At 48.3% G+C, this 26371-nt stretch overlaps 1 protein-coding gene across 2 annotated transcripts in view; it reads right to left on the reverse strand.

The window, feature by feature from the left end:
• The window catches only part of CAPZB (capping actin protein of muscle Z-line subunit beta), a 143861-nt gene that overhangs the window by 19075 nt on the left and 98415 nt on the right, over positions 1-26371 (reverse strand). For both annotated transcript variants that reach the window (XM_038746437.1, XM_038746436.1), the window contains exons 4-5: positions 11635-11776; positions 11039-11155 (exon numbers count right to left, since the gene is read on the reverse strand). In XM_038746437.1, the coding sequence (XP_038602365.1) occupies positions 11039-11155; positions 11635-11776 (259 nt within the window). The remainder of the gene's footprint in view (positions 1-11038; positions 11156-11634; positions 11777-26371) is intronic.

The following is a 26371-nucleotide window of genomic DNA, read 5'->3' on the forward strand; positions in this document are numbered from 1 at the left end:
GCTTAGAGAAGCAGCGTGGCTCAGTGGAAAGAGCACAGGCTTTGTAGTCAGGGGTCACGGGTTCGAATCCCAGCTCTGCCAAATGTCAGCTGGGTGACTTTGGGCAAGTCACTTCTCTGGGCCTCAGTTCCCTCATCTGGAAAATGGGGACTGAGACTGAGACCCCCATGGGACAAACTGATCTCCTTGTAACCTCCCCAGCGTTTAGAACAGTGCTTTGCATATAGTAAGCGCTTAATAAATGCCATTATTATTATTATTATTAACAGGCCGGCCCGCCAGGCCAGGCCCAGGCCCAAGCCATATGCTCCCAGTGAGGCGACAGCGGGAGGATGTAAAAACAGCTATGACACCGGGGGACGGCCCGATCGAGCCGATCAAACGGCCGATAAAACTCGACGCGTGCAAAAATTGGGCCAACGGTCCAAAGGAGGCAAAGGACAACTTTTAGACTGTGATCCCACTGTTGGGTAGGGACTGTCTCTATATGTTGCCAACTTGTACTTCCCAATCGCTTAGTACAGTGCTCTGGCACACAGTAAGCGCTCAATAAATACGAATGATGATGATGGGAGAAAAACGGAGGTGGATATTCCATTTCCAGGGACGTTGATCAATATCCTCTAGCATTAAAGGTGGATGGGAGGGGAGCAGGCCTTAAAGCCCAAGCATCTTGAGAGGCGGAGGGGGTGACCGGGTTTGGGGGCCAGGTGTGTGTTTGTTGGAGGGAAGGTGGGAAGAAGGAATTGGGAGGAAACCTTGGCACCCGGGAACGTGTTTCCACAGGCGCTCCCCCCGGACACCCCTTGCAAACTGCCTTCCGCATCTGGTCAGGGTCAGCTCGCCGGCGATGCGTGCCAGCCGAGAGCCGCGCGATTTTTTTGCCGTGCGTGTATTATTACATCCTGACATAATCCGCTGCCAGCAGAGAAACGGTTTTATGTGCCGTAACCGCCCAGATGTTTAGGGAGGTGAGGCCAGTGAAGCGGGGAGTCGGCGCCCAGCCACCCGGGCCCTCATGGCAGCGTTTTTAGGGCACTTCCTTCCAAAGGGTCCGGAGGCGAAAACGACGACTTCGTTTACTCCATGTAACTTTTCGTGAGAAAGCAGCGTGGCTCAGCGGAAAGAGCCCGGGCTTTGCAGTCAGGGGTCATGGGTTCGAATCCCGGCTCCACCACTTGTCAGCTGTATGACTTTGGGCAAGTCACTTCACTTCTCTGGGCCTCAGTTACCTCATCTGTAAAATGGGGATTAAGACTGTGGGCCCCACGTGGGACAACCTGATCACCCTGTAGCCTCCCCAGCGCTTAGAACAGTGCTTTGCACATAGTAAGCGCTTAATAAATGCCATTATTATTATTATGGGGATGAAGACTGTGAGCCCCCGAGGAACAACCTGATCACCTTGTAACCTCCCCAGCGCTTAGAACAGTGCTTTGCACATAGTAAGCACCAAATAAATGCCATTATTATTATTATGATTCATTCATTCGATCGTACTTGTTGAGCGCTTACTGTACTGTACCCTGTACTGAGCGCTTGGGAAAGCACCATACAACGATAAACAGCGACATGCCCTGCCCACATCGCGCTTACAGATTACTTGGGGAGCGACTCACGGTGGAGCAAAGCGTTCATTTTATTCACAGGGGCAACCCACTTAATGCTTTAATCCATCGATCAACGGGATTTATTGAGCACGTACCGGATGCCGTACTAAGCACTCGATGGTGCGATACAAAAGAGTTGGTTTAAACATTCCCCGCCCACAAGAAGCTTAAAGTCTAGAGTGGGAGACAGACATTAATATGCAGAAATTACGGACATGGACATAACTATCGAGTGCTTGAAGGGTACAGAGCTAAGGGCGTAGGCTACGCGGAAGGGAGGAGGGAGATGGGTTTCATCAGAGAAGGCCTCTTGGGGGAAATGTGATTTTAATCAGGTGGGAGGGGGTGAGCTGACTGAGAGCATTAAAGACTAAGGCAAGGAGTTTCTGTTCGCCGCGGAAGTTTGGACTGGAGGGATGAGAAACAGGCGCCCGATGCCATACTTCGGGCAATACTTCAGATTCCACAAAGCTGGAATCCGGATGGAGAGAAAAGGGTGGATTTTAGCCATGTTGGGAAGGTGGAACTGACAGGATCTGGTTATCAGTTTGAGTGATGAGTCAAGGATTGTTCCAAAGTTACGAGCTCGTGAGACGGGGAGGCTGGTAGTACTGTCTACAGTGATGAGAAAGTCCGGGGGAGGATGGGGCTTGGGTGGGAAGATGAGTAATTCTGTTCTGACTGTGTTTAGTTTGAGGTATCCGGGGGGGACACGCAAGTAGAGATCTCATTAAGGTAGCAGGAAATGCGAGGCTGCATAGGAGAGGCAGATGTGGAATCATCGATGTAGAGACAGTTGTTGAGGCTGTGGGCGCAACTGAATTTTCCGCAGGAATGGATGTAGATGGAGAATAGAAGGGGAACCCAGAATGGAGCCTTGATGGGCCCCTAGAGTTTTAATAATAATAATAACAACATTAAGCGCTTACTATGTGCAAGGCCCCTAGAGTGATAATAATAATAATAACAACATTTATTAAGCGCTATGTGCAAAGCACTGTTCTAAGCGCTGGGGAGGTTACAAGGTGATCAGGTTGTCCCAGGGGGGCTCACCGTCTTAATCCCCATTTTACTGATGAGGTAGCTGAGGCCCAGAGAATTGAAGTGACTTGCCCAAAGTCACCCAGCTGACAATTGGCAGGGCCGGGATTCGAACCCATGACCTCGGACTCCAAAGCCTGGGCTCTTTCCACTGAGCCACGCTGCTTCTCCAGTTCGAAGGTGGGAGGCAGAGGAGGAGCCCAGAAAAGACCGAGAATGAGCGCCCATAGAGACAAGAGGGGAAGCAGGAGAGGGCAGGGTCAGTGAAGCCGAGGTTCATTCATTCATTCAATCGTATTTATTGAGCGCTTACTGTGAGCAGAGCACTGTACTAAGCGCTTGGGAAGTCCAAGTTGGCAACATAGAGAGACGGTCCCTACCCAACAGTGGGCTCACAGTCTAGGTTGGATAATGTTTCCAGGAGAAGGGGGTGGAGAGGACAAGGAGGCTTCGGAGGGAGTCGAGGCCACTGGATTTGGCAAGACTGTGAGCCCACTGTTGGGTAGGGACCGTCTCTATATTTTGCCAACTTGTACTTCCCAAGCGCTTAGTACAGTGCTCTGCACACAGTAAGTGCTCAATAAATACGACTGAATGAATGAATGAATGAATGCAGAAGCAGAGAAGCCTTGTGGACAGACTACAGGCCCGGGAGTCAGAAGGACTTGGGTTTTAATCCCGGCTCCATCACTCGTCTGCTGCGTGACCCTGTGCAAGTCACTTACCTTCTATGTGCTTCGGTTACCTCATCTGTAAAATGGGCTGTGTTCCACCTGATTAGCACCCGGCACATTGAAAGTGCTTAACACCATTAAAAAAAAAGGATGAAAGAGGTCATTGCTAACTTTTGAGAAGGCAGCTTCCATAGATTGAAGAGGGCGGAAGCCAGGTTGGAAGGGATTAAGGAGAGAATTGGAGCCTCCGCCTCCATCAGCCAATTATATTAAAAGAGGGGTTGGGCGAGTACAACACAACGGAGTTGGTAGACACGTTCCCTGCTCACAACGAGCTTACACTCTAGAGGAGGAGAAAGATGTTAAAGGATGTGCAGTTTGGGAAAGTCACTTCACTTCTCTGGGCCTCAGTTACCTCATCTGGAAAATGGGGATGAAGACTGTGAACCCCCCGTGGGACAACCTGATCCCCTTGTAACTTCTCCAGCGCTTAGAACAGTGCTTCACACATAGTAAGTGCTTAACAAATGCCATTAAAAAAAAGATGGAGAGGAGAAGGGGACCAAGAGCCTTGAAGGACTCCCACAGTTAGGGGGTGGGAGGCAGAGGAGCACACTAGCACACTCCTCTGTGCCTCAGTTACCTCAACTGTAAAATGGGGATTAAGACTGAGCCCCACATGGGACAACCTGATTAGCTTGTATCAATCCCAATATTTAGAACAGTGCTTGGCATATAGTAAGCACTTAACACATGCCATCATTATTATTATCATTACCAAATTCCCAAAGGGGACAGATCCAAGGGACTTGGAACCGAGGGAGACCGATAAGTATGCAGAACATGGATTGTATTTATTGAGCACTTACTGTGTGCAAAGCACTGTACTAAGCGCTTACAGATGAGGTTACGGGCACGGAGAAGGGAAGTGACCTGCCTAAGGTCACACAGCAGACACGTGGCGGGGCCGGCATCACAACCCACATCCTCTGACTTCCACGCTCGGGCTCTTTAGAGAAGCGGCGTGGCTCAGCGGGAAGAGCACGAGCTTTGGAATCAGAGGTCATGGGTTCGAATCCCGGCTCTGCCACATGTCTGCTGTGTGACCTTGGGCAAGTCACTTCACATCTCTGAGCCTCAGTGACCTCATCTGTAAAATGGGGATGAAAACTGTGAACCCCACGTGGGACAACCTGATCACTCTGTATGCCCCCCCAGTGCTTAGAACAGTGCTTTGCACATAGTAAGCGCTTAACAAATGCCAACATTATTATTATTATTATTTCCACTAGGCCACGCTGCTTCTCCTCTCACCGAAATCCGCTTTTTCTCCTCCGCCGGCCACGGCGGGGGTGCTTTTTCTAGCCCCCCAGCAGGATTCCCAGAGGGGGTCTCAGTACGGTTAGACCCCCAGCGGGGCTCACTGAGGCCGGCCCGTCCTGCCGGAGCTCGGAACCGGCGAGGCAGCTTTGGGGGAACACAAAATACACAACGGCGACAGCTGCAGCCCTTCGGCTCCCCTGGATGACCGCGGCATTCCCCCAGCTCTCATCATCATCAATCGTATTTATTGAGCGCTTACTGTGTGCAGAGCACTGTATTAAGCACTTGGCAAGGGGCTCCTCCAGCCTGATGAAAATATATGGTTCGGCCTAATTGCCGCACGCCGGTCAGGGTGGATTTTCCCGGCACGATAAACGGTCGGGCGGCTCCACCGGTGTTTTACGGCCCGGCGATATATCACCTCCGGCTGCTCTTTCGGAGCAGGGAGGGAGTTTGGCTTTCTAACTGTTGAGTTGGGGGATTAGGGGTCAGTCCAACGGCTTCGCCTTCATTTCCAAATATTTAGAGTCTAATAAATACATTAGAGCTATATGTGCGTGTGCCGTACAAACACACAAAAATCCATCCATGGTGTCTATTGAGCGCTTACTGTGTGCGGAACACTGTACCCAAGCGCTTAGTACAGTGCTCTGCACACAGTAAGCACTCAATAAATACGACTGATTGATTGATACTGAGCACTTGGGAGAGTACAACGTAATTGATAGAGATGTTCCCTGCCTGCAAGGAGCTCACAGCTGTGATGGGGAGACAGAGAGTAATATAAATAAATTACCGATATGGACATAAGCGCTTTGGGGCTGAGAATGGGGGTGACGTACACACACACACATGGATATAAGTATATAAATAAAACACACATCTACGGTCTATGCTCTCGCTTCTTTCCCAGGTCTCCAGAGGTTATTTTAAGAGAAGCAGCATGGCTCAGTGGAAAAAGCCCGGGCTTTGGAGTCAGAGGTCATGGGTTCGAATCCCAGCTCCGCCAATTGTCAGCTGTGGGACTTTGGGCAAGGCACTTCACTTCTCTGGGCCTCAGTGACCTCATCTGTAAAATGGGGATTAAGACTGTGAGCCCCACGTGGGACAACCTGATCATCTTGTATCCTCTCCAGCACTTAGAACGGTGCTTTAGTAAGCGCTTAACAAATGCCATCATCATTATTATTATTACTACTACTACTATTACAAGCACTTCTTTATCAACACCATCAACACAAGATTACACGGAAACTTTTTTTTTTAAGTTCTCGACATAAACGGACATCTAAATGGCAATCGGGCCTTCATTCATTCATTCATATTTACTGAGCGCTTACTGTGTGCAGAGCACTGTACTAAGCACTTGGGAAGTCCAAGTTGGCAACATATAGAGACAGTCCCTACCCAACAGCAGGCTCACAATCTATTCATTCATTCAATCATATTTATTGAGCGCTTACGGTGTGCAGAGCACTGTACTAAGCGCTTGGGAAGTCCAAGTTGGCAACATATAGAGACGGTCCCTACCATCACAATCTAGAAAGCAGCTTCAGTCCAAGTCACCCCGGGCTTCTATTCTGACTCCTGGACAAAGCGTAACAGACAACGGGCAGGCTGGGCCTTCATTCAAAGATCATTTCTAGTTGGGGTTTTGATTTTCTCAAGCCCCCCAGGGAATTATTTAGAAAATTCTAAGAGCCCATACAGTAATCAGTTCCTTAGAAACCCAAGGGTACGGAGCCCATTTAGTGCTGACCAAGTGTGGACACCCCCAGGTGCTCCAAGTCACGTATATACAACGGTCCTTGGCAGTCAAGCAAGACCCCCCTGCCCCGGAACGTAAACTCCCGAAACTTTACCCATCCCCTCTACGTCGAAGGATAAACCGCAGAGCGCCAACAAAGTCTATGTGCGGACCCGGGCCAAAAAATGTTAGCTGCGTGTTTCCACCTTGTGGCATCCAAGTCCAGATTGCCAAAAAGTGACAGAGAATATCCAGCAGAAAAAGAGCAAGATGGGTTTGGACAGCCGTCTACCGTACGGCGCTCTACTCTGCCAGCGCTTTTTCGAGACCAAGCAAGGAGACAGAGCATCCCTGGAGAGGAAGGCTTTACAGAGGCCCTTCGGTTGTCTAAACCATAGCGGCACGGACACTGGAAACCCCTAGGTTCGCCTCACCGGGCGTAACAGGCAGATGTCCAAAGGCCAGTTGATCAGTACCCTCCCCTGTTCCAAATCTTACTTCTCCACCACCCCGCCTGCGTCGGCCCCAGTCCAAAAATACTTCTGGAAGGCGGGGACAGGGAGCAGGGGAAGGATGGGGAGAAGGGCATCGTGCATGAAGCTGAAAGGCGGTGACCTTTGGCCTGGAAGCGCCCTCGTTTCACGGATCTAACAGCGCCTTGCTGTGTTCTGGACCAATCATTCAGTCAATCGTATTTTTTGAGCGCTTACTGTTTGCAGAGCCCTGTACTAAACGCTTGGGAGAATACAATAATAATAATAATGTTGGTATTTGTTAAGCGCTTACTATGTGCAAAGCACTGTTCTAAGCACTGGGGAGCACAAGTCACCCCGGGCTTCTATTCTGACTCCTGGACAAAGCATAATAGACAACGGGCAGGCTGGGCCTTCATTCAAAGATCATTTCTAGTTGGGGTTTTCATTTTCTCAAGCCCCCCAGGGTACTATTTAGAAAATTAAATTACAGCACAAGGGAGCACAAGGCGATCAGGTTGTCCCACGTGGGGCTCAGAGTCTTAATCCCCATTTTACAGATGAGGAAACTGAGGCCCAGAGAAGTGAAGTGACTTGCCCAAAGTCACACAGCTGACAAGTGGCGGAGCCGGGATTTGAACCCACTACCTTTGACTCCAAAGCCCGTGCTTTTTCCACTGAGCCACGCTGCTTCCAATACCTAGACACATTCCCTGCACACAACGAGCTTACAGTCTAGAGGACTGGATCAGAATGATAGCAATAATAATAATATTTGTTAGGCTCCTACCCTGTGCCAAGCACTGTATTAAGCACTGGGGTAGACAAGATAATCAGGTCAGACACAGTTCCAGTCCCATATGAGACTCGCAGTCTGAGTAGGAGGGAAATCCAGTATTGACTTGGCACTTTACAGGTGAGGAAACTGAGGCCCAGAGAAGTTTAGTGACTTGCTCAAGGTCACCCCGCAGGCAAGTGTCAGAACCGGGATTAGAAATCAGGCACTCTGAGTCCCAGGCCCATGCTCTTTCCATTAGGCCGTGCTGCTTCCCGGGGGAATTCTGGGTGGGAAGCACACAGCCAGAACGGGGCTTAATGGGAAACAAACCCGTCTCGCTAACCCTACACGGGGATTCTGGCAGGGCAGCGTTATATTCGCTTTCCTGATGATCCGAGGTTCCTTACGCGCCTGTTTCAATTGTCCCTGCAAATGCTAGGGGCAAAGTCCGATGCAACACTCGATTTAAACATGTTTTTAGAGCAGACCCTAGGGAGAACGGAGCACTGTTTCTGCTCGGCCTGGGCATCTCTGTGGGGAGTCGTGAATAAATCTAGCGAACCCGGGAATGAAGGTCTTCTTCATCCCGGAGTCGACCAGGACCGCCAGAACCCATCGACCGCCACAAGTGACGGAGGCTTAAAGGGCCCCAGGTGCCAAGCAAACACAAGCTGCTCCGCCAGAGATCTACACACCTAATAGACTGTGAGCCCACTGTTGGGTAGGGACCGTCTCTATATGTTGCCAACTTGTACTTCCCAAGCGCTTAGTACAGTGCTCTGCACATAGTAAGCGCTCAATAAATGCGATTGATGATGATGATGATGATGGGTAGGGACCATCTCTATATGTTGCCAACTTGCACTTCCCAAGTGCTTAGTGCAGTGCTCTGCACACAGTAAGCACTCAATAAATACGATTGATTGATTGATTACAGTACATCCCGTGCCAGCTTCTAAAGTCTGGGCCCGTTTATTATGACCTGAACTGTACTTTCCAAGCACTTAGTACAGTGCTCTGCACAGAGCAAGCGCTCAATAAATACGAGATTGAATGAATGAACATCACCCAGCTTCCTTACAGAACTTACAAGGCGGGTGTTGCCCTCTAGGAGCTTGCCTCCTAAATGGAAAGACCCCTATAAACCACGTCCGAAATCCACGTAAACGCCTTTCAATCATTTGGTGGGTAAGTGATTTGTCCAACCGGCCCAGGTGCTGAGCTGGCGGACCCTCCTCATCCGACCCCGCTACGGTTTCTGCAGGGGAGAAAAATCCGATCCCCACGGCTCAACCCTCCAACTCCAATTTCCACTGTTTGTTCAGAAGTCATGCATCACTCTACTGGATCTCCCCCTCCCCGCCCCCTTTTTTTTCCTTTCAACCTTACTTACATTGGAAGCCGGCCCTGACTTTAATGCGTGGCAGCTGAACTCTAGGATCGGCTGCGAAAATGATGACGGGAGCATGAATTTCTTCATTAAAGCCTCGAGAGTGAAAGGCGAGCTAAGCGAGGGCGAGCAGCCCAAGCCAAGGTGCGCCGGGGACGGCCACTCATCAGCCCGGGGTTTGGTTTGGCATCGGCCGCCCAGCGCCGGAATCAGACTGCGCCCGCGGCCTGCCCCCTCGGATTGAAACTATTAGGAAGGTTGAGGATTAAATATTTGCCCAGGTCGCTGGAAACCAGGCGTGATTAGGATCAACAGTTAAGAGCGGTGAGTGATGTGGGGGATGGAATGGCCTCCGGCGGCCTGTTTTTCAGTGGCCACCGCTGTCCTGTTCAGCGGGCAACGGAGGAGGCTCACCTTAGGGCTAGGGCCGTGGTCCTGTCCCCGTCCTCCCCTATTCTCGGCTTCTGGGAAGGGGACACGAACACATTCCCGGGAAGAGGCTAAAAGCAATCAACTTGAGGACACCCCACTTACCGGGGTGGGGAGGGAGGAGGAGGTGGGATGGTTTCCCACTCACGCGGGGTTACGGGCGGGAGGAAGGAAGCAGACTACGGCAGCGAGGTGGCTGGGCTTAGGAGTGGGAAGGAGAAACTAGGTGAGGGGGCAGGGGAGGTAAACTAAGGGTTGTGGCCAGGAAAGGAGTTCTCTGTGGTGGAGGTGAGGCTCCTTCTCCTAGCCTAAAAATAAATAATAATAATACAAATTGTTGTATTCATTAATAATAATAATAATAATAATGATGATGGTATTTGTTGGGTGCTATGTGCCAGGCACTATATTAAGCACTGGGGGAGATACAAGGTAATCACGTTGCCCCACATGGGGCTCACAATCTTAATCCCCATTTTACAGATGAGGTAACTGAGGCCCAGAGAGGTTTAGTGACTTGCCCAAAGTCAGGCAGCTAAGTGGCGGAGCCGGCACTAGAACCCAAGACCCTTGACTCCCAAGCCCGGGCTCTTGGCCAAGGTCACAGAGCAGGCAGTTGGCAGAGCTGGGATGAGAACCCAAGTCTTCTGACTCCCGGGTCTGAAATCTTTCCACTAGGCCACGCTGCTTCTCTTCTGGAAAAGAAGCGGATGGCTGGGCAAACTCAGCTATATATACCTGTATATATGTATATCAATCACCTGTATATATGTATATATGTTTGTATGTATTTATTACTCTATTTTACTTGTACATATTTATTCTATTTAATTAATTTTGTTAACATGTTTTGTTTTGTTGTCTGTCTCCCCCTTCTAGACTGTGAGTCCCACCTGTATATATGTATATATGTTTGTACGTATTTATTACTCTATTTTACTTGTACATATTTATTCTATTTAATTAATTTTGTTAATATGTTTTGTTTTGTTGTCTGTCTCCCCCTTCTAGACTGTGAGTCCGCTGTTGGGTAGGGACCGTCTCCATATGTTGCCAACTTGGACTTCCCAAGCGCTTAGTCCAGTGCTCTGCACACAGTAAGCGCTCAATAAATACGATTGAATGAATACCTAAATCCAACACGGAGGGCACTAGCCTGGAGATCTAAAATCCCGCTCAATGCTACGTTGCCCGTTTCAGCCCAAGAAGCAGCAGGGCTTACTGGATAGAGAACGGACCTGGAAGTTGGAAGGACCTGGTTTCCAATCCCAGTTCCGCCACGTCTGCTGTGTGACCCTGGGCAAGTCATTTAACTTCTCTGTTCCCTCACCTGCAAAATGACGATTAAGAGCGTGAGCCCCACGTGGGACGGGGACTGTGTCCAACCCAGCGCTTGGAACAATATTCAGCGCTTAATGTACAACTGTGATGATGATTATTATCATTTCCTCTTTCTGAAATTTGCAGAGATCGTAGGTTTGGGCACCGAGCTTGGACCGCTCATTAGCTTATTCCACTGGTTGCGGTTTCGGGAATCTGGGCTGCAGGAAGGGGCGTTGTACGGGGACAGTACCTGTCTGGTAAGGCTGCCTCCGAGGTTCATGGTCCCGGACCCCGTCTTGTTTGTCTGCAGCCACAGCATCACCGTAGAGGTCAGCTTGTAATGGGCAGTGCGACCGCTGGACTTCTCCTGGAGGCAGAAGAATAAGTGGAGGCTTCAGCCACGAAGGACCGTCCCAAAGCCAGCCCAGAGCTGATGTGAATTCGCCCTCTGGGGTGTCCCCTCTGAAGAGCTGCGTATGCCAGTTTTCTTTGAAAAGCAGCAACAATTTTACCAGAGCCCTCTTCTTCCCACATATCTCACCACCCGCTTTTTATTACCTAATTAGGGATGTGTAGCGGTCCTTTACACTAAGTACACGCAAACACACTGGAATATATTTACAGTCCCTCTGGGATCATCAGCTGTTTTTTCAGTTTCAACTGACATCCTAACTTAGCTTTATTCCAGGAGGCGTCGGCGCACTTTGCAGGATGAAAGGCGACAGAAAACCCCGTCGCCGTGCCACACAGACTCGCACTGCGCGGCCCAGCCCCTGTCCTGAGCTGCCCCGTTTCGATCCCGTTTTGGGATCTTAAGGAGGATTTCAGTGGCCTCAGAGTTTGTACCTGAACTTCCACCACGTGGATGGAATCCCAGCAGCCTTTAATCTTCTTTGATCCATCTCCAGCTTTCTTGATGAGGATCACTCCAGCAAAGCCATGATCCAGATCCCAGAGGTAGACCGAGGAGACGCCACCTTCAAAATACCTGCGGGAAGGAGGCCCAGGGGGATCTGTTAGCAGTGAAATTTCTAACCGCCTGCCCCTCTATCAAATGGAGCATCACGGCACAGGAAAACTCTCCCCCGGCTCCCTCCCCAGAAACCTCAGGAAAAACCCGTTGACTATGTCGCTGAACGAGTCTTCAGAGGCCCAAGGATCTCACCAACCTGAGTTACCGAAGCAATATTTTCACCAATGTACAGCATGGTACTAATTGTGGTATTTATTACACACTTACTACGTGCCAGGCACTCTCAAGTGCTGGGATGGATATAAGCAAATTAGGTTGGACACGGTCCCTGCTCCACGGGGGACTCACAGTCTTAACCCCCATTTCACAGATGAGGTAACTGAGGCCTGGAGATGTTAAATGACTCGCCCAAGTTGTCACAGCAGACAAGTGGCAGAGCTGGGACTAGAACCCAGATCCTTCTAACCTCCAGGCAACCATGCTCTATCCGCTAGGCCATACAGCAAAATAGAGTTGGTAGACATGATCCCTGCCCTCAAGGAGCTTACGGTTTAGTGGCGAAGACAAACATTAAAATAAGTCACAGAGAGAGGTAATGGCAGAATTTAAAGATACGTGCAGAAGCGCTGGGGGGCTGGGGTGAGTGTTAAGAGTGCTTAAGAGGGCCAGACACAAATACATAGGGGACGCAGACGGAGAGCAAATAGGGAGGGGAAATGAAGGATGAGTCAGGGAAAGCTTCTTGGACGAGATTTTGTTTTTTCATTTATCTTGGGAGAGAAAAAAGATTTTCTGGTAAAAGAGGGAAAATTTATTTATCAGTTACAGTGAGAAACCTACTCCTCTAATTGATGGGGACAGTTGGTTAAACAGCTGTATATTAACAATTGAACCAAAACCCTAACAGAGATTCAGACCTGGGTTTTTTGGGGTTTTTTTGAGCCAGGCTGGTTAATCCTTAGATTTCAGTTACAAATAGAAAATGTACAAAGGTGAGGAATTAATAATGGTGTTGATATCTGTGAAGTGCTTACTGATACGAACAATCCCTGTCCCACATGGGGGGCAAAGTCAAAGTAGGAGGGAGAACAGTTATTGAATTCTTATTTGTGCAACAATTATTATTATTATTATTATTATTATTATTATTATTATTATTATTATTATTGTTATTATTATTATTATTTGCTTGCAGTGTAACCTAGTGGAAACAGCATAAGCCCGGGAGTCAGAGGACCCGGGTTTTACTGATATTTAGGTGTTCACTATGTGAGAGACACTGCCCTAAGAATCAATCATTCAACTGTATTTATTATTTACTGTGTGCAGAGCACTGTACTGAGTGCTTGGGAGAGTACAATACACTAACGAACGGACACGTTTCCTGCCCACAATGAGTTTACAGTCTACAGGATTATCCCGAGCTCACAGTCCAGATAATCAGGTTGGATACAGTCTATGTCCTACATGAGGCTCACCATCATAAACTCCACTTTACAGATAAGGTAACTGAGGCACAGAGGTTAAGTGACTTGCCCAAGATCACACAGAAGACAAGTGGCAAAGACGGGATTTGAATACGGTCCATGTCCCACGTGAGGCTCACCATCATGAACTCCACTTTACAGATAAAGTAACTGAGGCATAGAGGTTGACTTGCCCAAGATCACACAGAAGACAAGTGGCAAAGACGGGATTTGAATGCGGTCCATGTCCCACGTGAGGTTCACAATCATGAACTCCACTTTACAGATAAGGTAACTGAGGCACAGAGGTTAAGTGACTTGCCCAAGATCACACAGAAGACAAGTGGCAAAGACGGGATTTGAATACGGTCCATGTCCCACGTGAGGCTTACAATCATGAACTCCACTTTACAGATAAGGTAACTGAGTCAAAGAGGTTAAGTGACTTGCCCAAGATCACACAGAAGACAAGTGGCAAAGACGGGATTTGAATCTAGGTCCTCTGACTCCCAGTCCGTGCTCCTTTCCAGGAGGTCACGCTGCAGTAGATGATAATGACGATGATGATAATGTAATAATAATACCATTTGCTAAGCACTTACTATGGGTCAAACACTACCAGGTGCTGGGGTAGATCCGAGATAGGCAGATTGGACATAGTCCCTAACCCCCATGGGACTCACTGTCTGAGGGAGGGAGAACAGGTATTGTATCCCCATTTTACAGATGAGGAAACTGAGACACAGAGGTGTTAAGTGGCTTGCCCAAGGCCACACATCAGGCAAGTGGTGGAACCGGGAATCCAGGCCCTTTAATTCCCTGGCCCTAGTTATCAATCAATGGTATTCATGGAGCGCTAGCTATGTGCAGAGCATTGTTCCACACACTTGGGAGAGCACAACACAATAGAATTAGCAGACACTTTCCCTGCCCATAATTACTGTAGAATCCAGAGGGGGAGGTTCTTTTCAGTAAGCCATGCTGCTTTTCAGAATTAGGATAAGAGAAGGGTACTCACCAAGAACAATAAAGTCAATTTAATATGTGCAGAGCATTGTTCCACACACTTGGGAGAGTATAACACAATAGAATTAGCAGACACTTCCCCTGCCCATAATTACCTTAGAATCCAGAGGGGGAGGTTCTTTTCAGTAAGCCATGCTGCTTTTCAGAATTAGGATAAGAGAAGGGTACTCACCAAGAACAATAAAGTTAATTTAATATGTGCAGAGCATTGTTCCACACACTTGGGAGAGTACAACACAATAGAGTTAGCAGACACTTCCCCTGCCCATAATTACCTTAGAATCCAGAGGGGGAGGTTCTTTTCAGTAAGCCATGCTGCTTTTCAGAATTAGGATAAGAGAAGGGTACTCACCAACAACTATAAAGTCAATTTAATTTACTGTCACTGAAGCTAAAATGGAAGGTGGACTTGATTCTTATTTTTTAACATTAGGCCCTTTATCTCACTGCACTGTCTTATTGTGTTGGGCCCATCTCCCTCTTTAGAGTGATAGCTCCCTGAAGTCTTGAACCCGAGCCTTTTCTTTTTCTCCGTTTAATACTCCACAGCTCCTACTGCGGTATTCTGCATAAGGGAGGCACTCAATAATTACTGCTGCTGGCTGAAAAGGTTCACCAGTTAAACTTGAGCAAGTAGACCCCTGAGAAAAAACTGAAAAGCTTAAAAAAAAAACCCCACTCGTTTCAGATTTGTAAAAAACCTGTTAGTAAACTTGTCAATCTCAGCACTTACTCTGCTACTAATTTAACTCTTTATCACTTTTAGTACTACCCAGGATTTCAGGGTAAGAAAAAGCTCCAAGGAAAATGAGAGCCATCGTAAAAAGTGCCCCCAATCAGTTATTCAGTGCGCTGATGTAACTGCCACAAAAACTACAAACTGTCAATTCTGTGGTGTTTTCAGTGACAGTGTATGGATCCGAAAGCTGGACAGTGAAAAAACAGGATAGAAATAATATCTGTTCTTTCAAAATGCGGTTTTGGAGAAGGGTTTTGTGAATACCGCGGATGGCCCGAAAAACAAACAAATGGATTTTGGAGCAAATTCAGCCAAAATGGTCAAATGACTTAGATGAGCACGTTTTGGACACATAATCAGGACGACTAATTCTCTGGAGAAGACACTAATGCTAGGAAAAGTCCATGGAAAACCTGGAAGAAGCAGATCAGCAGCTAGACGGATAGAGACCATAACAACGATAACGGAAGAACCGTTAGAAAGGTTGTGGATTATTGCAGAGTCCAGGCTGTTCTGGAGAAAGTAGATCTGCAGAGTCGCTATGAATCGGAAACAACTCGACGGCACTACATAATAATAACTTATTGAGTGCTTACTGTGTGCAGGGTATCGTACTAAACACTTGGGAGAGTATGATACAACAGAGTTGGGAGGCATGTTCCCGGCTTACAAAGTGCTTAGAGTCAAGAGGGGGAGACTGACATTAATAAGTGCTGTGGGGCTGAGAGTGGGGTGACTATCAAGTGTTTACAGGGTACGGATCCAAGTACGAGGGTGACACCCTCAATGTCCAACAACTTAAGCCCAAGTGATACATATCTGTAATTTTATTTATCTCTTTCCTCTTCCTCCCTCCAAGCCCCAAAGCTTATGTCTAGACTGTGAGCCCACTGTTGGGTAGGGACTGTCTATATGCTGCCAACTTGTACTTCCCAAGCACTTAGTACACTGCTCTGCACACAGTAAGCGCTCAATAAATACGATTGACTGATTGATTGATATGTACTTATGTGCATATCTGTCATTTTACTTATTTGTATTGGTGCCTGTCTCTCCCACTCTAGACTCTGAGCTCACTGTGGGTAGGGAATGTCACTGTTTATTGTTGCATTGTACTTTCCCAAGCGCTTAGTACGGTGCTCTGCACACAGTAAGCGCTCAGTAAATACGACTGAATGAATGATACACCGTCCCAGAAACACTTCCCCTCTCCCCAAACTGATCTTCCAAAAAAATCTGCCAGTGGATGCAGTAGTTATTCATCTTTCAGTTTGCGTTCATGCATTCATAGGCATTCATGCAAGATTGGCAGATTTTTCTCTCCCTCAACTCAGTGTTCCCAATTTTGCTTGGAAAGCTCCTCCCATCGTCAACCATCGCTCCTCTCCTTTATGCGGAATAATGGTTAATAAATGCGATCCATTGGGTGCCTAGAACGCTTGGAAAAGTACCACAGAAATCAGACCGTATAGGCCCTCCTCAATGGGCTACCAATGCACTTCAGACTGTACCCTTCATGTACTTTGACCCTCACCCCAGCTCCACAGCACTTTTAACCAAGGTACTTTCACACAAAATCAATCAATCAATCGTATTGACTGAGCGCTTACTGTGTGCAGAGCACTGTACTAAGCGCTTGGGAAGCACAATTTGGCAACATCTAGAGACAGTCCCTACCCAACAGTGGGCTCACAGTCTAAAAGGGGGAGACGGAGAACAAAACCAAATGTACTAACAAAATAAAATAAATAGAATAGATATGGACAAGTAAAATGAATAAATAAATAGGGTAATAAATATGTACAAACATATATACAGGTGCTGTGGGGAAGGGAAGGAGGTAAGATGGGGGGGATGGAGAGGGGGACGAGGGGGAGAGGAAGGATACAAACAATGGTATCTATTGAGAGCCCGCTGTGTGCAGAATGAAGCCACACATCTGCCCCAACTTGTACTTCCCAAGTGCTTAGTACAGTGCTTTGCACACAGTAAGTGCTCAACTAGTACGACTGAATTGAATTGAATTGAAGCAGCGCGGCTCAATGGAAAGAGCCCGGGCTTGGGAGTCAGAGGTCATGGGTTCAAATCTGGCTCCGCCAAATGTCAGCTGTGTGCCCTGGGGCAAGTCACTTCACTTCTCTGGGCCTCAGTTCCCTCCTCTGTCAAATGGGGATGAAGACTGTGAGCCCCACGTGGGACAACCTGATCACCTTGTATCATTCACTCATTCATTCAATCGTATTTATTGAGCGCTTACTGAGTGCAGAGCACTGTACTAAGCACTTGGGAAGTACAAGTATTATAATAATTATAATAATGGCATTTGTTAAGCACTTACTATGTGCAGAGCACTGTTCTAAGCGCTGGGGGGGGATACAAGGTGATCAAGTTGTCCCACGTGGGGCTCACAGTCTTCATCCCCATTTTACAGATGAGGCAACTGAGGCTCAGAGAAGTTAAGTGACTTGCCCAAGGTCACACAGCAGACATGTGGCAGAGCCGGAATTCGAACCCATGACCTCTGACTCCAAAGCCGGGGCTTTTTCCACTGAGCCACGCTGCTTCTCTAGCGCTTAGAGCAGTGCTTTGCACATAGTAAGCGCTTAACAAATGCCATTATTATTATCATTAGCGCTTAGAACAGTGCTTTGCACATAGTAAGCACTTAATAAATGCTATTATTATTATTACTGTACTGAGCACTTGGGAGAGTGCAATTCAACAGAGTCAGCAGATACATTCCCTGACCCTATCGAGCTTACAGTCTGGAGCAATACACAGACGTTAATATGAACAAATAATTTAAAACATGTAACCCTGTGCCGGGCTTACATTCTGCCTTTCCCCTATCTGAAATTCGTTTTAATGTCTCTCTCTCCCATCAGACTTGAACTCCTTGAGGGCAGGAATCGTGTCTACCTACTCTATGGTATTGTACATTCTCATCCACTTAGTACGGTGCTCTGCACAAGGTGAGCGCTCCAAGAATACCACTGATGGCTAAGGCAGGTTCTTTGTCCACAGGGAGGCCACAACATATCGGAAAAGACTGTAATAAAAATTTTTACAAACAGTGGAATAGGAATAAACATATAAATTCACTTATGTGCACGAATACTGAGGATGGATTATAAATAAAATCATCAATGACAGCTGGAAAATCACCTTCCCTTGGAAAGCCATCAAAAATGAACTTTCTTCTCCAGACCACATACGTCACCCACTTCAGTTAGTCCACCACTCATGTATGTCTCCGACACTCTTGGGTATATTTACCTGTTATCTGTATTCCTTTTAAGGTTTTTTTTATGGCATTTGTTAAGTACTTACTATGTGCCGGGAGCTGTACTAAGCGCAGGGGTAGATACAAGGCAATCTGGTTGGATGCAGTCCATGTCCCATGTGGGGCTCGCGATATTAATCCCCATTTGACAGACGCGGTAACTGAGACACGGAGAAGTGAAGTGAGTTGTCCAAGGTCACACAGCGGACAGATGGCAGAGCCGGGATTAGAAACCGGATCCTTCAGACTTCCAGGCTCCTGCTCTATCCACTAGGCCATACTGCTTCTCTAGTTGTCTTTATATGTTCTTGTGTATGATTTCATATCTTCTCTGTCCCCATCCCATTCTCTCTCTCTCACACACACGGCACCTATGACTATAGCTGTGCCCCATTCCTCTCCCTCCTTCCCCTGCTTCACTTTCAACCATCCCTGATTGGGACTGTAAGCTCGTTGTGGGCAGGGAATGCCTGTTTTATACGTTAAACTGTACTGTCCCAAGGGCCTAGAACAGTGCTCTGCACAGTAAGCGCTCAATAAACAGAACTGATTGATTGATTGATTGGGAGGGTCCAGCCCTCAGACGGGGCTCTTGCGAAGTTGCGAAGAATTCCCATACATGCTGTCCCACCCTGTTTCTGGAAATTAGGTCAGGCCTAAACAGGTTGTGGCGACGGGAACGGGCCCCAGATTTCCGACCTGGGCAGGGCTTTAATGGTCGGAGGGCGCTCGGCACCAAGACGGTTCAATAACTGCCCTTGATAAATAGCTCGGCTCGGTAAACCGGCGGACTTGACACAGATGCCGCCTTTCCTCAGAATGCAGCCCCACCTGTATATTTTGGATCCCGCGCCTCCACGGGGCTTTGCCAACGCTGGCCGCGTCGGCACGGGGCAAACATGTTTTTGAAAAGAATTTTTCGGCTGAAAATTTTCTTTCTGGCCTGCGCCTGCAGCCGGCAAGCCTAATATTAAGCACATACTTTAGGCTGGCAAGGAGTGCAGACAAGATCAGTGTTTGTGGAGCCACATACCACGATATATATAGTTTCCCTTCATGTTCAGAGATGACACCAGCGATGGTGAATTCTCCCCATGAATGCAGGTGTGCTTGGAAAAACCCACATGCGACTGACAGACACTTCCCCTCCAGGCAAATGCACAGACGGATACGTCTGTAGAAGCACCGTGGCCTAGTGGAAAGAGCTCGAGCCTGGGAGAGGAGAGGTCATGGGTTCAAATCCCGACTCCACCAGTTGTCAGCTGTGACACCTCGGGCAAGTCACTTCTCTGTGCCTCAGTTACCTCATCTGTAAAGTGGGGATTAAGACTGTGAGCCCCACGGGGGACAACCTGATCACCTCGTATCCTCCCCGGCGCTTAGAACAGTGCTTTGCACATAGTAGGTGCTTAACAAATGCCATTATTCATTGCCTGCTGTGTGACCTCGGGCAAGTCGCTTCACTTCTCTGGGTCTCAGGTCCCCCACCGGCAAAATGGGGATTCAATTCTTGTTCTCCCTCCAATTTAGACCGTGAGCCCCACGTGGGACCTGATGATCTAATATCTGTGTGCCTGGCAAACCATAGTCTGTTACCTGCACAGTCCGGCATCACTTTCCATTTTATCGCTTAGAACGGTGCCTTTCCCAAAGCCTTGATCGAAAAGGGGAACCCTTTCCTGATTGTTGCCCGCCGGCTGGTTGTCCTGCTGCAAATTAGTTTGCAAATTTGCAAATTCCAACAAATTAGTTCTTCTGCTTACCACCTCAGGCAGGGAGCTTTGACTTTAGCAGCCCCCGACCGCGACGGAGCGGCAGGATTTTAGGGTTTCCTCTCCCCAACCCAGGTATTCCTCAGAGGCGAGGCAGGCTGGCGGCCATGTGAGGGGCGTACAGGGAAATGATTTATTCTATTTATTTTATTTTGTTAATATGTTTTGTTGTCAACTTGTACTTCCCAAGCGCTTAGTACAGTGGTCTGCACACAGTAAGGGCTCAATAAATACGACAATGAATGAATGAATGAAATGATGGGTGATGATAATTACAGACCAGTCTCCAAGGTCACCCCGGGATACCATTTGTGCCTCCCACCCAGCATACACCGAGTTTAGCAGCATAGCACAGGATTTTTGTCCACAGAGAGGCCACAACATATCAGAAAAGACTGTAATAAAAATTTTTACAAACAGTGGAATAGGAATAAATAACCGAACAAATAAATACACAGTGATCCCTTTTAGGCACTCCAGGCCACCCTGTCCCAAGTTGGCTTTTCTGGGATACCTTGGACCATTCACTCTCCTGAGGATTCCGGACTTTAAGCACGTTGCGGGCAGGGGACGTGTCTGCTAGCTCTGTTGCACTGAACCCTCCTGAGCCCCACAGCACAGTGCTCTGCACATAGTAAGCACTCAAAAAATACCACTGAGAATTAACAGACCCATTGCCTGCCTGGAACAGACTGCCTGGGGTTGCCCCTGACCCGCGAGAGTGACTCTGGAATATCGGTTCCCTCTGACCCCGCATAGGCCGGCCCTGCCTTGCTCGGTTTCCCGGGGCGGACCTACTGGTCCACGAGGTGTTCAGATGACTTGCCACCTGTTTTCCTGGCACTCGCAACAGAAATTTAATAAGAGTTCCCAACTCGAAGCATTCTGAGACTTGGAATTTTACAGTGCCCCGGAGAGCCCAGCCGGCCCCGCTCAGCAAGCCTTTTCTGCTTATTTTACCGTTTTTTAATGACTCAACTAGCTAGCTAATTAGTCAAGCCTACGATAATCACCAAATTAGTGCGGATCAAGCCATAGCAGACGGCTGTTATTATACAACACCCCGCCCCCCCCCCTTTTTTTTCCTGACTACTTGCCACAAACTCTCATCCCTTTTCATTCCATCTCATTGTGGGCACGTCAACCCCGGCTCGAAAACAACTTTTTTAAAACTCTGGCTTCTTTTAAAATGCGCCGGGGAAGTCAAAGAGCCGACGAGAACCCGAGAGGCATCAAAAGGCAGCTTGGGACCGTTGGCTCCAAAATCAGGCTGGCATTTCCACCGGCCGGTTCCCCAAACAGTGCCACAGCCATAGCTCTCTGGCTCTTCTGGGGCCACCGATCACTTCACCCGAAAACACGGCGGCGTCTTATTGTTCTTGGTGAGCTGCTTCGACGTCGGTGTGCTCTGGAAAACTGGGGCGGAGGCAGAGACAGACGCTCCCCACCTCGGGAAACCCGGAAAAACTGCCCAGTTGGTTGGCGGCCTGGGCAACTCCAAATGGCCAGCTCAAACCTCAGGTAGCTTATGTTTCCCGCCGTTGCCCTGTCCCTTGGTTTCTTTTATGTCCAGAAAAAACAGCATTAAAACTTTATAAGGTGCAATTGGTCATTTCCTTCTCAATTCTCCACCCTGTGGCCTGGCAAAGGGAAAAAAAAAAATTCCCGGACTTCATTCAGAAAACAATCCAACCCCGGGAGGAGGATGTATGCCAGTCGCCTGTGGGTCACACCATTCTAGACTTCCTCCGGCCCTCTGCCCAGCAGCTCTCTGATCTTGTTTTCCACTGAACATCTAGAAGGCCGCAGGAACCAGAAAAGCTCAAGGCCTAAAAGGTCTGATTGTTTATCATAATAACAGTAACAATGATAACGACTTGTGGTATTTGTTAAGCGTCTACGATTGTGTCCAGCGCCGTTCTAAACGCTGGGGTAGACACAAGCTCAGCAGATGGGGCTCACCGTCTAAGTAGGAGGGAGGATGGGAGGAGCAGCACGGCTGAGTCGAACGAGCCTAAGTGTCATGGGTTCGAAACCCGGCTCCACCACTTGTCTGCTGTGTGACTTGGGCAGGTTCAGCGCTTAGAACAGTGCTTTGCACATAGTAAGCGCTTAATAAGTGCCATCACCATCATTAGTAGTAGTAGTAAGCATTTAACAAATACCATCATTATTTTACAGATGAGGAAACTGAGGCCTAGAGAAGTTAAGTGACTCGCCCCAGGTCCCCCTCTCCATCCCCGCATCTTACCTCCTTCCCTTCCCCACAGCACCTGTATATATGTATATATGTTTGTACATATTTATTACTCTATTTATTTTACTTGTACATATCTATTCTACTTATTTTATTTTGTTAGTATGTTTGGTTTTGTTCTCTGTCTCCCCCTTTTAGACTGTGAGCCCACTGTTCGGTAGGGACTGTCTCTATATGTTGCCAACTTGGACTTCCCGAGCGCTTAGTACAGTGCTCTGCACACAGTAAGCGCTCAATAAATACGATTGATGATGATACGGCCAGCAAGGGGGCCGAGCCATGATTTGCCCCCAGGCCCGAGCTTTTTTCCGACAGGCCACGCTGCTTCTCAAACCAACCACTCTGCCCTTCCGATGAGAAGCCACTGTAGCAGAGTCAGAGGGTGCGTTTCATCAGGGCTCTCCCGTTCGCGACAACTCCCGCGGAGCCAACTTGCCCCAACTCGGGCCGGGCCGGGGTTGAGCTCCTGAAGCCCTCGGCTATTCAAGAACGGGCTTGCGACTCAGGGACCCGAGAAGCGGGCTGGAGAGCTGGCGGCTGGCAAGTCCCAACCTGACCCGACTCCGAGACAAAGGAAGCAATGGGCTGGCTGAGCGATTACGGGCTGGCCGCTCCCCCAACCCCTTCCCGATCTCCCACCTCAGCGAGCGGCGTCGGTACCGCGTCGTGAGCCAACTCCCTCTGAACGCCCCGGCCGCACGATCGTCACAGCGCGTTCGGCCTGTTTCCCCGGACCCCGCTTTACAGGCTGGCTCTGCACGGGAAGCGTTAATTAAAAAGGGACCTCGACAAGTTTTTTAGAGATTTCGGCTTACCTACCCTACTTTGATCAGAGTGACATGAAACAGGGGGGAAAGGAATAATCGTTTTTACGGGGTTCACGTTTATGAGTTTTTACATAAAGGCTTTTGTGGGTATTCTAAGAATGTGCTAAAATGCTGTCCGAAACCACATAAAGCCATCCGAGGAGCCTCCCGCCAGAACTAACGGCACACACATGGAAGCACTTGAACTCGCCTTTGTATATTTAACGAGTCAAATAGTATTAATATTGTTTAAATGCTAACATGCGATTGCAATAAGGCGACCTCATCATCCCCGACTCCTCGCTCTCGGGCCTCGCACGTCAATGAGGTTGATCAAATGCAACCATGTGTTGAGGGCATGCTGGGACAGATGTCAACTCAAGCCCGCTACGGTCTTTGCCAATACTCAATAGTCCCCAAAATGCCCCGGCTCTCAAGGATGAGGACGGGTGGAGAGCAGGCCTCTCGCTGATCGGAGGAACGCAACCGTTAGGGACTGGTTTGGAAAAGGTAGGTGCTGGAGGCACGGGTTTCCCTGCTGTGAGAGAGAACTGGGAAGAGGAGGAAGAGATGGAGAGTAGACTGTAAGTGCGTTGCCGGCAGGGAATGTGCTTTAAATTTTTAATAACAATCATAATTCATAATAATTGTGGTATTTAAGTGCCTAAATGTGCTTAAAATTTTTAATAACAATGATAATTCATAATAATTGTGGTATTTAAGTGCCCACTACGTGCCAAGAACTGTTCTAAGCACTACGTTAGATACAAAGTAATCAGATCAATCCAGTCCCTGTCCCACAGCCTTAATCCCCATGAAGCACAGGCCTGAGAGTCCGAGGGCCATGGGTTCTAATCCCAGCTCTGCCACATGCCTGCTGTGTGACCCTGGGCAATCACTTCATTTCTCTGGGCCTCCGTTACCTCTTCTGTAAAAAAGGGATTGAGACTGTGAGCCCACTGTTGGGTAGGGACCGTCTCTATATGTTGCCAACTTGTACTTCCCAAGCGCTTAGTACAGTGCTCTGCACACAGTAAGCGCTCAATAAATACGATTGAATGAATGAACGACTGTGAGCCCCTTGTGGGACGGGGACTGTGTCCAACACGATTTGCTTGGATCTACCCCAGCGCTGAGTACAGTGCCTGGCACATAGTAAGTGATTAACAAATACCACAATTATTACTTTACAGATGAGGGAACTGGGTAGCGAAGTGACCCGCCCAAGGTCACACAGCAGACACGTTGCGGGGCCGGGATTAGAACCCACATCCTCCAACCTCCAGGCCAGGGCTCTTTCCACTGGGCCACGCTGCTTCTCAAGCAGCTCAATTGCTACACTGTACTCTCCCAAGAGCTTAGTACAGTGTTTTGTACGCCGTATGCGCTCAACAAATACAACCGACTAAGGGGGAAGAGGGCGCATCACAAATCCGGTTTCAGTGTGCGCCCCGGAAGCACAGTGATCCCAGAGGCCTTTCGCTTCAGACCAACGGATTGCGCCCCAATATCTGTGGAAGCATCGATACATCAGGAAGGGGCGTGTAAATGGGCGTGTGACAAGTCAGGTGGAAAGTTGCTACCAAGAAGCAGCCCAGACGTAAAGCGGGTAAACCGTCTGTGATGACCGCTGCCCTGAAATAACGTGGGGAGTTGTGAGTGGGTGAGACGACAGGCCAGAGCCTGGTTAGGGACCCGACCGAGTCGGTGGGCCCCGCAGGGAAAAGTGGGAATCCTCTCAGGGGTGCTGAGGACAGACGACCGTCGGCATCTGCCTCTCTGAAGACAGCTCTGGGGCAGATGCCAATCAGGCATCATCATTTCCACACACGGTTCTGGTGACTTGCAAGATTTTCCAAACAAAGAATAAAATTTCAAAAGCTGCGTGGAACGGCTAGAAAAGAAAAAAAAGTCAGATGTCCGGGGTTAAAAGGATTTGAAGCACTGCAGTTTGGCTGGGCCTCAAACGGATGGGCCAAAATGGTGCAATACCCTAACCAGAAAGAGTGTGTTCACTGAAACGGCCAGGGATACTCTAAATAAGGACACAGAGATGTATCTGCTAGGGGATACCGACACCTTGGCTAAAACAAGAAGGGATAAAAGCATCTACTTATCAATACACCTGCAAATTAACCAGCTAGAGAGGTTTATTCTAGCCGGCAAGTTAGAACCCTGCAATTGGATCAAATGCACCAGGAACTTTCCTTTTATCAAATGGAGTGCAATGTCATTTCTCACTGGAAATCACTTTCCCAGTTTGAATAATGTACACAGATTTGATATCCATTACTCCTCAACCACAGAACCCCTGGAAGAAACAACAGCAAGAAAAAAAAAAAAACACACCCCAACTTCACACTCAAAATGACCTACTTTAGAAAGGTGGGAAGAAAGGAAAATATTTCGGCTCAGAAAGCTTTATAGAGTGTTTGAAGTTGAGTTGTGCGAGGATTTCCATGATGTAAATTTGTTTCAAACTGTAACTGGGAATTACCCAGTTCCCAGGTTGTACTTCCCAAGCGCTTAGTACAGTGCTCAGCACACAGTAAGCGCTCAATAAATACAACTGAATGGATGAATGAATGACTAGGTAGGAAAGAGGTGGAACTGATGGGGCAGATGGGAACGGAGCAAACTCTTCTGCCTCCCAATCGGTCCCACAGCAGAATGGTTGGATTTCTTTCTCTGACACAAACAAAACGTGGCGAAGAAATAAGGGTAAACCTGGATATACTGTCAAATGCCACACAATAGAGAGGAAAATAAATGTGTGGGAGACCAACTTTCCATCACGTGCTACACCACGACAAACTATGTGGCTTACTAGTCCTCCAATAGGATGTCTTTTGGCCAAAACGGCACTGTGGGGTCCTGGGAATTGCCAGTCTGATCCCAGAGACTTCCAGTGGCTTAACTTTTGATTTTTCAATGGTATTTGTTAATAATAATAATAATAATAATGGCATTTGTTAAGCACTTCCTATGTGCAAAGCACTGTTCTAAGCTCTGGGGGGATACAAGGTGATCAGGTTGTCCCACATGGGGCTCACAGTCTTAATCCCCATTTTACAGATGAGGGAACTGAGGCTCCGAGAAGTTAAGTCTGCTACAGCAGACATGTGGCAGAGCCGGGATTTGAACCCATGACCTGACTCCAAAGCCCATGCTCTTTCCACCAAGCCACGTGTTAAGCACCCCTCTAAACACAGAATTGGGACAGATATCGGTCAATCAGGTGGGCTACGGTCCTGCCCCGCA

The sequence above is a fragment of the Tachyglossus aculeatus genome, chromosome 5, assembly GCF_015852505.1.
Source record: "Tachyglossus aculeatus isolate mTacAcu1 chromosome 5, mTacAcu1.pri, whole genome shotgun sequence".
Lineage (NCBI taxonomy): Eukaryota > Metazoa > Chordata > Mammalia > Monotremata > Tachyglossidae > Tachyglossus > Tachyglossus aculeatus.